This window comes from Seriola lalandi, unplaced genomic scaffold, assembly GCF_002814215.2.
Source record: "Seriola lalandi dorsalis isolate HSWRI2012SDOR001 ecotype SW California unplaced genomic scaffold, Sedor1 jcf7180002054965, whole genome shotgun sequence".
Classification (NCBI taxonomy): Eukaryota; Metazoa; Chordata; class Actinopteri; order Carangiformes; family Carangidae; genus Seriola; species Seriola lalandi.
In genome coordinates this window covers 810,341-826,309 of record NW_019525516.1, presented here as the reverse complement: position 1 = coordinate 826,309, position 15,969 = coordinate 810,341, and the positions used below count along the sequence as shown (strand labels likewise).

General features: G+C 42.0%; 2 protein-coding genes across 3 annotated transcripts in view; one reads left to right on the top strand and one right to left on the bottom strand.

The window, feature by feature from the left end:
• Positions 1 to 138: 138 nt before the first annotated feature.
• Positions 139 to 13,438, top strand: mms19 (MMS19 homolog, cytosolic iron-sulfur assembly component). The gene is made up of 31 exons (XM_023395534.2): positions 139 to 284; positions 815 to 863; positions 1,239 to 1,339; positions 1,594 to 1,679; positions 1,812 to 1,886; positions 2,211 to 2,280; positions 2,585 to 2,713; positions 2,885 to 2,946; positions 3,842 to 3,928; positions 4,025 to 4,099; positions 4,455 to 4,532; positions 4,705 to 4,843; positions 5,685 to 5,839; positions 6,036 to 6,114; positions 6,783 to 6,908; positions 7,052 to 7,133; positions 7,289 to 7,386; positions 7,581 to 7,742; positions 8,086 to 8,241; positions 8,403 to 8,499; positions 9,075 to 9,177; positions 9,486 to 9,563; positions 9,668 to 9,794; positions 9,903 to 10,009; positions 10,104 to 10,160; positions 10,311 to 10,497; positions 10,607 to 10,689; positions 10,805 to 10,969; positions 11,238 to 11,297; positions 11,744 to 11,844; positions 11,994 to 13,438. The coding sequence occupies exons 1-31, from the start codon at positions 197 to 199 to the stop codon at positions 12,022 to 12,024; spliced, it is 3,093 nt and encodes a 1,030-aa protein (XP_023251302.2). The 5' UTR covers positions 139 to 196; the 3' UTR covers positions 12,025 to 13,438.
• Positions 13,439 to 13,482: 44 nt separating this feature from the next.
• The window catches only part of zdhhc16b (zDHHC palmitoyltransferase 16b), an 8,263-nt gene continuing 5,776 nt past the window's right edge, over positions 13,483 to 15,969 (bottom strand). For both annotated transcript variants that reach the window (XM_023395535.2, XM_087170856.1), the window contains exons 8-10: positions 15,847 to 15,969; positions 15,595 to 15,665; positions 13,483 to 14,906 (exon numbers count right to left, since the gene is read on the bottom strand). The exon at positions 15,847 to 15,969 is cut by the window's right edge and continues 1 nt beyond it. In XM_023395535.2, the coding sequence (XP_023251303.1) occupies positions 14,804 to 14,906; positions 15,595 to 15,665; positions 15,847 to 15,969 (297 nt within the window). In that variant the 3' untranslated portion in view covers positions 13,483 to 14,803. The remainder of the gene's footprint in view (positions 14,907 to 15,594; positions 15,666 to 15,846) is intronic.

Here is a 15,969-nt window from a genome sequence, read left to right as displayed (position 1 = left end):
GCCGCAGTTTTTATTTCTACCTCTAACAAACGTTTAAATTTCAAGCAACATTCACACAATCCACATGGCTTCAATTTGACACTGTGCTGTCTGTTAACGGCACTGTTTTATAAAACTTTATGTAAAATTTCCCAGTTTTGCGTTTCATCACTAACTTTTTGCGCACGCGCAGTTTCAGTTGAGGTACAGGGGCACGATGGCTGCGGACAGTGCCTTGCTGTTGTCTCTGGTGGAGGAATTTGTCTCGGGACTACAAGACAGCAAGGCCAAAGATACAGCAACTGGTAAATAAGTCTTCGTCTTATTTTCCTTGACGTCTTTCCAAGGACAGTGCAGTGTGAAATTAACGCTGTTGGGGCTGCCGAGCTGCCGCTTCGACGATGCGCAACACGGCATGATGCTTAACTAGCTAACTTAGCGCCACAACATCCTGTGTGGTGTTACGACCTCATGGCACAAAAACACACGTTGCGACAAGAGTCTGCTCAGTTTGTCACCATACCAGCACATACTGAATATATCCCTAGTGTTTTATTGCGCTGTCACATGACTGTTGCTGTGAATTTGACCACTAGCTCGTTGTGGTTTAACCGCATGCTGCTTGCTAGCTGCTGTGTTTGTGTCCGGTTGAAAGCATCCTGTCAATGAACTCTGTACCTTTGAACCTCGCCGATGCTGCTGTGTAATCTGTAGTTTATTACCAGAGATAGCTCTGTTATATTAATGTGTTGTCAGGTCAGTTTTCTGTGTGGGTCTGTGGTTGGTTTTCGTGACAGCGTTTATGATAGTTCACTAAACTTGGTTGTATTTTCAGGTGTCAAAGATGGACAGTTTACAGTTCTGCAGCTGGTGGAAGCACTGGGGTGAGCTGTCAACACCTTCACTAACATCACAGCAATAATAAAAACATTAAAGCCTGGCCACGCTGCAGTGTCATTTTGTTCCCTTATGCAATCTCTCTAGTTTTGTGAGAGAATGGAGGTGGTGGGAGATTTCACATGCATGACACTGAAAAATATCAAGATTATGATAATATCACCAAACCATAATAGGGTTCCATGATGGACTTTGAAATTAAGTCTTTATAAGGTTCTGACATAGTTGTTGTTGTTGTTCTACACTTCACCATGTCAAAATGATAATTAAATGTCAATAAAAAAGAAACGGATAAGATCAATTAGAAGTGCTCATTAAATATTCCGTCTGCTTCATTTCCTTCTTAATTTTTTTGACTGTAGACTGAGTTTGATGAGTTCTCAGCCTCACACTCGAGCCAGAGGAGTCCAGCTGCTGTCTGAGGTTTTGCATGAGTGCTATGGAAATCTTACAGAGGCAGAAGGTACACATCTTTTCTGTCAGTTTGTCAAAGTCTTGGATCCTTTTCTAGACCAATAGATACCCTATCAAAATAAGGGTATCAGCAAACCGTCATAATTAAATGTATCATAATGGTATTTGTAAAATGCAAAACTCTTATTTAATAGCAGTGAATGGAAACAATGGGGGAAAATAACTTTAATTTCAATGTCAGTAACCTATCCATGCAGAAAGTGATATGTTAGTAGCATGTCTCCCTGTCCCTCTTCTCAACAGTGGAAGTGCTGATTGCTTTCTATGAAAACCGTCTAAAGGACCATTACGTCATCACTCCACCTGTCTTACAGGGGCTCAGAGCTCTGGTGAGTGTCTGTCTGTGATAGATTTTCAGTGACACATCCTGCACAAGATTAACTGAGAGCTAATTCGTTTCGAGTCATTTTGAGAAGTTCCTGATGTGACAGCAACATGTGTGTGTTTTGTGATTTTTCCAGACAAAATGTACAGTGTTGCCTCCTGGCTCAGCTGTGTCTATGCTGAGGTCTTTGTTCCAGGATGTTCATGTACAGGTGAGGTTCGACACTGTGTTACAGTAAAGATGTTTAAATCAGCAAACTGGTTTTATGTAACAAAAATCTATGTAAAGAAGTCTTTTGTTGTGACGCGGCTCTGTGTGTTTAACTGTTTCTTTAGGCCCGACATACAAACACACACCTGTGCAATATCTCACCAAGCTTCTTCTGTGATGATGATGTTCTTGTTTTCTCTGTGTTCTGTTCTACTTCCTCTTTTATTAATTCAACTTTGTGGGTAAACTGGATTATACTAAATTGTTCTTAAATCTTGGCATTGTGGGTAAAAAGCTTTTCTGGTCTGTTTATTTTTTCCTCCAGTCTCTGATGCTGGCTGAGAGATCGTGTGTCTACAACATGCTCATCAACCTCATGGAGACCAGAGAGGCTGGTAAGAGACACATACTGTGCGGGTTTTTAGTCTGGTTGCTTGCCATTGATTCACTTGTTTTTTTCTGTTCAACAATTCAGACAATGAATCCTCTGTGGGATGGTTTGCTGGTGAGACTGTGCCCCGAACTTCCTCAGATATTGAGGAAGAGCTAAAAATGTCTTTGGTGGTGCAATTCCTCCAGCTTGGTGTCTGCACCCTTGTAGGAATTTGTCACTGCTCTGCAAAATTGTTGTGTCAGCTTTCTGTAAGCTATTCAACAGAACTGAATAAATTAGTGTCTTCCTGTTTGATTAATCTGCAGAACTGAAAGGTTTGGGGACAGATTTTGTGTTTGGCTTTGTCCAGTCGATGGATGGAGAGAGGGATCCTCGCAACCTACTGTTAGCCTTCCAGATTGCAAAGAACATCATCCACCGAGGCTACGATCTAGGTGAGAGCAAACACCGCGCCTCTCTGACTGTTGTGTCCTTTCTATCTCTGTCCCTCCCTGACCTTTGTCTAACCCCGTTACTGTCCAATGCACAACCCAAGCTCTCAGAATTTGAGCTAACTGGGTATTTATCTATATGGCCTCCCATTAATTTCCTGTTTGCTGTCTCAGGTAAATTCGCAGAGGAGCTGTTTGAAGTGACGTCCTGCTATTTCCCCATCGACTTCAACCCAGTAAGTCCCTGTTTACTCAGCTGCTTTGGACCGAGAACTGATGAAAGAACAGAGCGTGGCAGACAGAAATGTCATCACTGACTTCCTGTGACCTCAGACGAGCTCTGTAGAAAACAATAACACAGCGACTCCGTCCTCATCTGCTCACGCATCTTTCCCTTCGCTGCGTCACAGAGGATCACATCTCTGTGATCGTTTGATGACTCTGGGGCAAACCACAGCACTGCTGATATGATATGTTGTATTTTCTGTAATCCGATGACTGACATTCTGTTATCACACAAAAATCTTAAAATGCCTAGTTGGTCTTTCACATGAAGGTCAGTATTTTGTCTTTTGGAAGTTTAAATTCATTTTGTTTCACCAGTCGAAACCAAAATGAGAAGCTGCAAAGAATGAACCATCTACACTAATGTGCTTGATTCACCCAGATTAAATAATATTCTGTAGTATTTTTTTCTTTGTCAACATGGAGAAATCTCTGAAGCAGTATTAAGACACTTAAACATTAATTTAGAAATGAAAGCTCTCCATTAAAACCCAGAAACTGTTTTCACTTAGGAGTTTTTAAAGGTACTACCATCTTCTCTCGGATTTGTTCCCTGCCTTCAAAATTAACTACTAATTACCTTAAATCAATTGAGCATTGTATTATTCGTAAATTAATGTTAAATGAAGAATGTAATTGATATTCTTGCAGCTTTCATCGACTATTTTTAAGTTTGCATGAATGTTAGAGCTACTGTGATAGAAGGAAATTTGTCTAAGAAAATGAAAATCATTGAATTTGCTTTGCCAGTGGCCACTGATTGTTAACATTCATTACGTGTGTGAAAATGTGTATGTGCATCTATGATTTCTGTGTGTTTTAATAACCACCACTCATCCACCCCAGCCTGCCAATGACCCCCACGGCATCACCAAAGAGGAACTAATTGAGGAGCTGCGGGCCGTCCTCACCGGGACACCGAAATTTGCTGAGGTAGGACCGTTGTAATGGAACCTGTATGACCTGAGAAGAGTTGGCTGTCAGGCACTAAAGAGTGTTTTTGTTCTGTTTGTCACTGCACTGTTACAGTTTCTGTTGCCTCTCATCATTGAGAAGCTGGACTCGGACGTTCAGAGCGCGAAGCACGACTCGCTGCAGACTCTGGTGAGATTCCTGAGTTCATTTCTAAAAAATCTTTCCTGTCCTGTGGAGCTGGAGATAGAAACATTTAACTCAGCATTTTCCCATCTCATATTCCCAGCTGTAAGAAGTCTGTCTGGGTTAATGTGAATGATTTACAGTTGATATTCCCTTAAGAACAGAAACACAGGCAACTATTACAACTACAAGGTGCCGAGAGGCTGAAAGCAGAGGGTTATATATATATATATATATGATCAATAAGTTTGATGCAGTGATGTACTGGTAAAGGGTTAAAGCTAAAACTTCTTGTTGAGAGTATAAAATTTAAGAGAAGTTGTACCTGGCTGCTTATTACTTAACAATTTATATTTTCCAGACCGCCTGTGTGTCACAGTACGAACATAAGGACTTGGCAGAATTCCTCGAGGGACTGTGGGCATCACTGCGCAGAGAGGTTTGTTAGAAACAGATTTATATGAAAACCAAGTGTTATTACTGTGACTTTACAAATACCACATGTAGTGCATCAAAATAAAGTTTTCCAAGACTGTTTAACCATCTACACCAGAGTGAAGAAACTGGTTACAGTATGTGAAGTTGAACTCCCCCTCATTGTGTCATTGCAGGTGTTTCAGACATCCAGTGAGAAGATTGAGTCTGCAGGCCTCACTGCTCTTACCGCACTCACTTCCTGTCTGTCTCGCTCAGTCCTCAACTCTGACTCTGAAGACTCCCTCAGCACCTTCCTGGATATGGTTCTCGAAGGTGAAATGCTGAAATCTCACATAACATTTGAAATTAACCCTAGAGGTGAATAAAAACATGTCAAAACACAAGACAAAATTACCAGGGAGATACAGCTGTAGTAAAATAAAACTAGAAAAAACTTGTTTAACAACTGACTAAAAATGATGCAGCAAATGAAATATGTCAACGCTGTGGTAATGGGAGGGTCTTCTGCAGTGTAGCGCTGCTTGTGTAGATGGGCAGGAAACTGTACCACAATGACTGTTCACACTTGCATGGTTAATACGCCTTGATATACCGATGAAAATTGTTTGTCCTCCCTCTGTAACTCTACCGTCTGTGCAGTTAGTGTGTGTAATATCACACTGTTATACCACGGTTGTAATGCATGATACAGGGGCTAAGAGCCACCCAATGCAAAGCTGTTATTCTGCTATTTATTATATTTGTAGGTTGTTGTTGTTGGTTACACAAATAACCCTTTTAACCCAAATCTTTAGCTTAGCCTGACTTTTGCTGTCTTTCCCCACAGATCAATAAATACTGGCACATTCATTTATAGGTGCAATCAAACACATATGTCATTGTTATTTGGGTAAACTTGTCTTTTTTTTTTCTAAATCCACACCTTTCGGCCAATCAGAATTCAGAATCCAGAAAGAGTTTTATAGGGTGAGCTGCTTTTTATGGCAGAGAAAATCCCTCTCTACTAAGACAACTTTAATAAAACACCCACAAGTCGGCAGCTAAACAAAGAAATGAATCAACAGATTGTGAGGAAACCGACTCCTCAGTATCTCATCTGTAGTGAAAGTCCAGGGATCTTGTTTAAAAGCGAGAGTGTGTGATGTTGTTCCAGACTGCAAACACCACCTGTCTGAGCTGGACCTGAAGCTCGTGTGGCCCAGCGCCAAGCTGCTGCAGGCCGCCTGCAGCGCCTCCAACAGGGCGAGCTACATCATAACAGCGGCAGTCATGCCCTCGCTCATAGAGCAGTACAGCAGCAGAACGCAGGTAAATAAATAAAACACATCCAGATGTTTATTTACTTTAATATGAACAGGGTTTTATGGCTGTTTGTTGATGGGGAGAGTGGAGCTTTTACTTAAATCTGAACATCTATACAATCTTTTTGAGCTTATTTTTCTTGTTGTAGCAAACAACAACTTTACAATAAACAAAGAGACTTGACTTCTTCCTCTCTGACCAGTGTTCCCATAGACGGACGTTACTGGAGGTGGTGCTGCGATTCATCCAGTCAGTAAAAACCAGCCAGGCCTCAGAGAGCGGTGAGTGCTGCATTCATTCATGTTCGACTTCGGCGCGTCAGATCCACTGCAGGCTGGTCGGGTTTGACGTCTTCATCTTACAGCTGCATCCTGTATTGATGATGAGTGGATCATGATTCATGATTTTGCATTTTGACGCCAAGAAATAATAATAAAAATGTTCTAAATAATGATGATAATCATATAATCAAATTGTACTTTCTCATTTGTCACGTTTGTTCCACGTTTTAACGAGTTTGTCCTTTTAGATGTAATTTATTTCCACAAAATTAAATTTTCCTCGAAACATTTATCAACAATATTTCTGAATTATTGCTCTGCCTCAGTGTGGACGCTGATAACATCTGGATATCTGAAACTCATAGGTTTTACAAGCATTGTGTGAGATGGCAGAGAGAGAAAAGCTTGCTGTAGTTTAATGTCTCTCAACATTAAGTCATGAGTTTTACAGATGTACTGTAATGCTAATGTTTGTGTTTGTTTCTGCTGTGATAGTTTATCATAAAGTTCAAAAAGACTTATCTGCTCTCTCTCATTCAACACTGTAACTGTTCAGGTTCTGCGTGTACATCACCATGGAGACTCGGGACAGTTTCCTCAAAGTGTCGTAACAAACCCCAGATTTTAACTTTGTGTGTTTCTTTGTGTGTTTCTTCCCTGCACATCAGAAGAGAGAGTGTTTTCAGCCTTCCGCGAGTCTCTGTGCAGCATGGTGTTTTCAGCTCTGACAGAGACTAACACCAGTCTGCAGATCACAGCCACCTCCATGCTCACCTCACTGGCGCAGCGACCGGGTGAGATACGATCAATTTCAAAAGTGAAGCTCACAACGGAGTCGGATTCTGTCAGAAATTCAGCACCGTCTCAAATGTTACAAATTCTCTCTCTCTCTCTCTCTCTCTCTCTCTCTCTCTCTCTCTCTCTCTCTCTCTCTCAGGTCTGCTGTTGGACTCTGACATTGAGCTGGCTCTAGATCACCTGACCAGACTGTTGCTGACGGAGGATGATGACGGAGTCAGGTCAGCTGAACTTTCGTCTCTCCTTCATCTATCACCCATTTGATTCCTGTGCTGCTACTTTTTCCGTTTATCTTTAAAAATCACAAAATCCAGAATCAAGATCTTGCAGTTGAACTAAACATGAATCGTGTCTCCCTGTGTCTTTGTGCATCCAGTCTGGCTGTGGTCAAGTGCGCCGGAGCCTTAGCAGAGCTGCACCCAGCAGTCTTTATCACTAAACTCATCCCGAGACTAAAGACGGAGTTGTTTGCTGGTAAGTGAAAAGCCTCTACTAAAACTATTACATCAAATGATAAGAAATCTCTTCAAATCACTAATTCAGGTATAAATATTACAAATAAAACAGTTGATTGCATCAGTATGAGTCTCAGCTTTGGCATCAATACGTTTGATCATTATAATGAAATATCTGACCCAGACTTTTCCTCTTCTCTCTCCTCTGCTCAGAGCCCATGGATCAAGACAGCAACAGAGAAGCTTCTGAGCAGCATTCCCATCATGCAGTGCGTCAGCGGTGTCTGTCTGCTCTGGCGGCGGTGTCCACCCAACCCAGTGTTGTGTGGGAGAGCACGCCTGTCCTCCTGGAGGTCCTCGGCTCGGCTCACAAAGGTAAGATGCTCCTCTGGTTTTAATATTGTAGAGCAACATCATGACCTGTGACAAGGAACTCGTCAGAATATTAGACTTTTTAAAAGCCACAACTGGTTCATCCATGATCAAATAAGAATGGTTTTGTTTATCTATCAGTTGCTCTCCTGAAATTTGATGGTCAAGCAAGACAGGAAGTATGATACAGTGATGGTACCCTGTCAAATTTGGCATCTCCTTCAGCCCTAAATGAATGCATGTTATTGCATTTGTTGAGCTTTAAATCCACATGAATTGTCCTGTAGAGGCTCAATAAATTAAGACATGTGACTGACACAGTCGTTTCGTTTCTTGTTGTTTTCAGGTAGCATCTGTTTCTCGGTGGAGGAGGTGGTGCTGGCGTGCCGCAGCCTCCAGAGGATAGCAGAGCGGGTTCAAGACACTGAGGAGACAGGACGATGCTTCCATGAAATCATCATCCCGCGCCTGCTCTCATTGGCACTCCAAGCAGCACTGCAGGGTGAGCCGCAGTCCCTGAACGGGATTCACCTTCATCCTTCATCCTTCACCCCCAGCCTCAAATATCATTCGATCATTTTGATAGTTCCTGGTTTATGTTTAATAGGTGACCTCATACTGTCTTTGTTTCTCGCCAACATCCCACTGGTTCATGTGTTGCAGGTGAGGGGTCCTCTGGTCGTAGTCCTCTGGTAGAGGAGGTGGTCCTGACTGCTATGGTCCCCGTCATCAGCACCGCCTGCTCCAGGCTACAGCCAACGTCAGTACTATCTCTCTGCCATTTTTGGTTTGCTGTCTTTGTCTTTTCTTATGTAACCATGCTGACATTGTCCCATCTTACTGAGCCCAAACCGAAGGCACACTAGGAAACATCACATCTTTGTAGTTCAGAGTGTTAGAAAATCTTCACCACAAAGAAATCCAATAAAACAGTGTCAGATTTTAGATCAACACACATCTAGACAGTGTCACTCTGGACTGTTTAAGTAGTCTGTCAAGGATGTCATGTAGAGATAAGTGTTATATATCGTAGGTTTACAACAGGATTAATGATATAACAGTTTTATCTTTTGCTTTTTCAAACCTTGTGACACCGTAGCCAGTTGGGAACAAGCTGCTTTTATCACCTTTTATTGTTGTTGTTTTGAGTTTTAAATCAGTTCTCAAATCCTTTTTTCAAGCTTGTAAATAGAAAACCTGAATATGTGACAGTTTCCTGTCTCTCACTTTTCTGTCTTCAATCAAATCACTTTGATTTTTCTGTTCTGTTGTGCTGTAAAAGCATTTTTTCATGAGGTTTGTGTGGTTTCCTCTCGGGGTGTTTCATGTCCTCAGGTTGGCGGGACAGACAACGTCACGGGCTGTCTCTCTCTTCCTGGACGGTGACGTCTCCTTTTTGCCTGACAACTCCTTCCCTTCACAAATCCAGCTGCTCAAGGTCTGTATGTACGGGAATGTGTGTGTATGAGTGTGTTTTTGTTTCTTGTCTCTTTATATTTGGCTAATACAACAAATTCCTCATCGCTGCCTCACTGTGTAATATAATGATAATTAAATTAAACAATACATCATTGTTATTGAAGACAGTATCATAAAAATGTGAGTGTATTGCAGAATTATTATCTATACACCTCATATCATTTATATTTCCCAGCACTAATTTAGGGGTTATTGATTTAAGGACTTGCACCTGGTCTCACTGTTTCCTGAAAATTGTGATTGTGGAAGAATGTAATGTTTCCCCAGAAGCAGCAGGGGGACTCGTGGAGCCAGTCTCAGATGGTTTGTCTGCTCATTGGCTGCGTGTGTTCGTTACCTCGCAGTGTGAGTCTCATCTTCATCACCTAGTTCTGCTTTTATTGAAAGTCAGCAAAACCACTGTCGGAGTTTCTGAAGCTGTATATGACCGTGTACCGTGTGTCGTCAAGGTGGAGGTGCCCCAGATCGACCAGCTGCTGTCACAGCTGGAGGAGATGAGCTGCACCTGCAGCCACCCGCTGTCATACACCTCTGCCGCCAAGTGCTTTGCTGGGCTGGTCAACAAGCGATCGGAGGGTCAGTTTGTAACTTCAAACTCAGGAATCACAAGGTTTTTGTGGCTAAACTAAGAGCTTCATCTTGTCAAATAGAAGCTCTGGGTGACGGTTTGTTTTTTTTCTGCAGGTGATTCTCTTCACAGCCTGATTCAGAGCATGATGAAGAAAGTGTGTAAAGAGTTGCACTCCACATCTTCACCTGTACGCACTCAGGCATTCACCCTCCTGATCTGGGTAAGAATCGCGCTGTTTTACTTATTTTTTATTATAAGCCATCAATCAGTAAATTTAGAAGCAGCAAATGCAGTGAGATTGTTTTTGTCTCCAGGTGGGCAAGGCTTTGCTTCTCCGGTACCACCCTCTGTCCACTGTCCTGACTGACAAGGTAGATGCTGTCACTCACTCAGCGACATCCTTTATTTAACACTTTATTTGACCTTGTGCTTTATGACAATTTATTTATCTAGTTTTATTCTGTCAATGTAAAGTTTAACACCTGCTCTTGCTAACATCTTACACTCTTGTGTTCTTGAAGCTCTTTTCTCTGCTCGATGATGCTGATCTGGGGCCGATGGCAGCCGATAGCTTCTCAATGCTGATGAGCGACTCTGCTGACGTTCTGAACCGCGGTTGCCATGCCGACGTTCGCATCATGTACCGCCAGCGCTTCTTCAGCGAGAATTCAGCAAAGTTGGTCCAGGGCTTTAACGCTGCGCCGCAAGGTACACGGCCACAGCGCTTCCAGGAGATTCTGACAGATTTATGTCGTGATTTTAAACTTTTTAGACTTTATTTATTATAACTTTTCTTCATTGTCTGTATTTTCTGCAGAGAAGAAGCCCAACTACCTGAAGGCTCTGTCCAACATAGTCAATAAACTGCCAAAGCAGGTTCAAGTCACTGAACTACCAGCGGTGAGTAAACAGGAAACAGTTCTTACTCAAACGCCACTTAAACTTCTGCTGACACTCGCTGTCCGGTGGCTTTTTTTGGAAAATGACCAAGTTTTTATTTGCTGTCCCCGTCCAGCTCCTGTCGTTGCTACTGGAGGCCCTGTCGTGCCCCGATCAGGGCGTTCAGCTGTCCACTCTGTCCTGTCTGGAACCCGTTCTCATCGACCCACCACCGGCTCTCATACAGCAGCTGGAGGCTTTGGTCAGCAGGTTGCTGGCTCTCATCTCTAGTCCAACCATGGTGAGTGCGACGCCGTATACCCGAGTGTTTCCTATTCAATATTACTGTTGTGACTGGTATGATTTTGAAGAGCACGTGTTAAAGGTGAATGTAATCAATAATGTAAGAGTATGCAACTCACATGCAAACTGAAAAAACCTAACCCTAACCCAAAACCAGAATAATACTGTATCTTAACCAGTCAAATGGAGCGACCTGTTATATAGCATGAACCTGTTAATAAGCCCGAGCTCTTGACGCTGTTTTGTTTGCTTCTTGTTTCTCGCAGACCGTCAGGATCGCCTCCCTGCATTGCATCCACGCCCTTTCCCGCTTCCCTGAACATGAGGTAAAACTCAAGACTTTGTCAAGCTGTTAAATCTCAGTGTTCGAGTCTCTTCTTGACCAACACACAAGTGAAAAATAATGTCTGAGGGAACTTCACTCACCCACATGGTTCTTTGAAGAATTTCAAAATAAAACATTCCGGCCCTTAATTTCCCTCCACTTCCGTCATTTGGGTTTTTACTCAAGTTTTTATATTTGTGTACTAATTATTATTTTTGCCGGTTAAACATGAAGCCCATGAACAAAGTTAAGTAAGTGCTGTGTCCTGATGAGTCTTGACTCAGCTGCTCTATCACCTTAAACTACAGATAAGTCACTTCCTGTTTGTTAAATGACCACGACTAACTTGCGGCATGTAACATCCCTTTCACCAGGAATTATATTAATTCAAAATTGTAATAACAAAAAGAAAAGCAAATAGTCATTCAACATTTGTCGCTGTTTCAGATCTTGCCGTTTCGGGCCCGGGTGCTGCGAGCTCTGGCCCGGCCCCTGGACGACAAGAAGAGGCTGGTGAGGAGCGAGGCGGTTCAGGCACGAGCAGAGTGGTAAGAAGACAGACACATCGGAGGATATTTAGTCCTCAACAAATCTGAAATCACGTTACATCACATTTATCATTGACCTCAAACTGTACTATTACTGCTTTGTATTTGGTGCTACACTTGAACTTGTCTCTGTTTCATTTTCCTCATAGGTTCCTCTTAGGGAGTCCTGGGGGAAGGTGATTTTACTCCTCAAACACAACCCATTTTATCCCCACCCAACCTCCCCTGGACTTGGAAGAAGACATGGTTTGGGAGCCTCAGTCTCCAGGACCAGGTACCCAGGATCCGAGTTCTCACTCCTTGGTTAAACTTTCCAGTGTGTCCCTCTCTCTCCCCCATCCACTCTATGGTTCTTCCAGCACCTCTCTACCCTTCCTACCTTCCTTTCCAACCAGAATCCCTCCATTCTCCATCTTCTCTCCCTTTTTACTGAAAGGATTTTGTTGTAAGCACCTATATCTCCATGAACGCACAAGTAAGAGAATATGGACTGACTGTGGAGCGTAGTCTAAGTTAAAAGACTGAAAATGACTAGTTTATTAATATTAATGTGTAACACACCTCATGTACATCGTTGTCTTTTTCTCTACATATCGCAGAAAACGTCACATTCAGTTGTCTGAGGACATTTTGGTTGTGTATAATTTGAAAGAATTTACTTTACAGTGCATTTTGAATCACAAAATAAATGCCCTTCACAAGAGCTCCCAGAAATCATGATCAAATCAGACTGATTGTTTAGTATGTTTTCTTCATAAATAACTTAAGTTTCATCAGCTGATTCTAGATATAAAGAAAGTTAAATATATCTAAGATCTAAAATTCAAAATGGCTGTTGTTGAACGCACTTCGTATGTGTCAGCTCCTATATGAAGAGAAAAAGTAAACGGTACATACATTCAGTGGAAAAGACACTGCAATGCTCATGGACTGTAGTTGATGAGTGGTCTCCTGAACTGCGGTGGCAACAATTTGTTTTTTTTATTATTAAACTTAATGACCGTTTAGAGATTTGGGACCACTGAGCAACATCACAGATCTCCACTTCACTGCGAACAAACACGTGGACTTGAAGCCAAAATGAAGCACTGAACCCAGCAGGCACTGATAGCCTTGTATCTTCTCATCTGGATGAATGTGTAACTGAGCAGTAATGTCTTAGCAGCAGCAGCTGGTGTGTTTGATTTGTGTCACTCTGCTGCACCAGCCGGGTGGAGTTGTAAAGACAAGGGGGAAAAAATGTGGATGTGCCAATTGCCCCTCGGTTGCTCGCAAGGTGACGAGAATCAAACACTTTCCAGGTGTGTCACACCTCCGCTGACTGGGTGAAATTTTAAGATTAATTTTACATAATACAAATCTGAGTTGACATTAGTGTTCATTAATGAATTGAGATTGTAAGTCATGTGAACGGTATGTCCAACATCTGCTCAATATTTGAACAAGTATTGACGCTATATCATAATTAATGTTGAATCATTTCAGTAAGGTTGGCTGACTTTGGACCTCACATCACTTATGCCAAGGAAATAGACAATATTTAAAATGTCTAACTTAAGATGTCATTAAAACTTTTCTTTGTAATTACACAAAACGTTTCTAATTTTCATTTCTAATCACCAGACAGTGGAAACCAAGAAATATCAAACACTTGTTTTATTAAAAAGACAATGAATCAAACTGGAACACAGCTCCAAATTGGTCACAATTGATATCACACCTACATGTCATGTCTCTATGGCAACTACAGATCCAACTCATAATTATGGATATGACCATGTTGGGGTGAAATATCTACAACGAATTAAAAAAATATGAAATTCACAGTGCCTTTTATCACTTATTTAAAGTGTCTCCATTTAAAGGCTGAACACCCAAACAAGGCACACAACAGTTTCTGTCTAAGAGAGAAATGTTACACATGATAACACGAGTGCTGTGCAGGGTTTTTTTTTTTTCTTCACCTAAATGTTGCAACCAAAAGTGCGAAATTTGGAAAGAGGAATCAAACTCGTGGTTTTCTTCTTTGGCAGCAGATCAGTTCAGACCGGTGGTTCTCAATCTCCTCTCCAAACAACGACTACAAAACATCGCAGGTGTAAGCATGCAGACGTTAAAACGAAATGTTTGAAAATAACTATTCTTTAAATAATCATAAGACAGTTATCAAACAATCAAAAATTAATATTGAAAATGTATTTTTATCTCATGACCTCCCACATCGAGAAGCACTTGTATTTGTCCTCAGCCCAAGACACACGAGCACAGTTATTAAATCTAAAACACTTCTTGAATAAGCAGACGTGGTTTTCGCTCAGGGATCAATATGTCAAATATTAAAGGTGTAAATTTGTGTCATTAAACAAATCACAGTAGTTATACTTGTTACGTTAGCTTATCAGTTCATAATGTGCTGTATTGATGTTTAAAAATGCAACAGTGACTTTATGAAGGTCTCCAGTGCCTGATAACTGCCTGGTCACCCATCCATTCCTCCATCATACACACTTACACAGTTGTTGAAAGAGGCTGTAGTGCTGGTGCGAGAAATGCACTAAAAATTCATTGTTGTGTCTTTAAAAACGGTCGAGATAAAGGAGACGGCTGTTTGGGCTTCACAACAATGCTGGCCAGCAGCACCTTTTATAAACCAGATCAGTCAACAGCGCTGCGGCTGGTGGCGAGGTCTTTTGCGATTAGACCGGCTGTACACGGCTGCCGACAGGTGGGCAGTCTCGAGAGGATGAAGAGTTTTTGAGGAATCACTGGTGGTTTATCTCCGTACACATTCACACTGCAAAGCGAACTTTTTCCTCGTCAAATGTTTGTAGCGGCTGGATCACGACAGATGGGAGTTTTCACAACAGTGTGACAACAGCAGCCGCGGCGCTTGTAGTCTGAAACGCAGGATAAAAGTTTCTGATATGGTAAAGAAAGAAAGAAAACTAGCGGATGAATGTCAGATGGCCATGGGGTCTCTCCTGGTGAAGGTGCATTCCCACATGATGCCGTCACCAATGGGAAGATGGCTGGAGGGTAACAGGACCTGTGTGAACCAGTGACTAAGGAACAGAAGGACAAAACAGAGGGTGGTCCATAACTCATTTTAGCACATAAACATAAACATAAACATAAACATACAGATTGTTTCCAGCAACTTGCACAGATTGTTTTAGTCTTTGACAGTCAAGATGGAGTGTAAACCTTACGACTTAGTAAATAAACAAGACAACACCTGAGTTTTATGGTGGTAAACAGCCCTACAAATATTGCAAGAATGCCGCTTGTTGGGCGTTCTTTTACCAAAACTAATATAGATGGCAAACGGAAGCATTGAAAAGGCCAAAAGCTCAGAGTTTGGGTGACATCCTGGATGAAGAGGCGTTTACGACCAGAGAGGGAACTGGAGATGAGGGAACTGGAGATGAGGGCACTTGAACTTAACCTCAGGTAAAGGTATTAATTTGTCATATATGTTCTTGTTGTTCTTATTGTTATTTGATATCAGTCACAAATATCAAACAGCAGGTGTCTTGTGCCCCTGTGGATTGTGAAGGTTTCCTTGCGTTATATTGCGTCGTAGTGTTAAACATTGCATTAGCCAGACGCCAGTTTGCTAGCATGCTAGCAGAAGTAGACTTCATATCATTTGTTTTAATTGCCGGAAAGTGACATTGTATCTGCCAATTGTCAAGCACGGGGAAAGTGAAATACCTGCAGTACGATTACAAGCGCTAAATCTGAACTCACCTCCTTTTCTCCACGCCAAACAGTAACTTCCAGTTGTTCATTTTGCCACGATGATAGGGATTTCTGAACACCTGCATTGAATCAGAATAAACACATTAACAGACATTTTCAAAAGGTGGATTTTGTACTAAACGCTTGCAGAATTTAAAGTTAATCATTTTTCTGTTCTTCCCAGTGTTAAAAGCAGCCCTGCAGTAACATGGTGTCTATTCTATACTCCTAAAGACGGACGTCATACATCCGAGTATGCACCTTGCCCTTCTCCCTGAGTCTTTTGGTCTCTTTGTGGTTGATGTGGCGCTCCACGCTGGTCTCTCCTCTGCTGATGAGTATGGCGTGCCACAGGGTGAGTCCGCCTAGAGCTACTGCCACCGA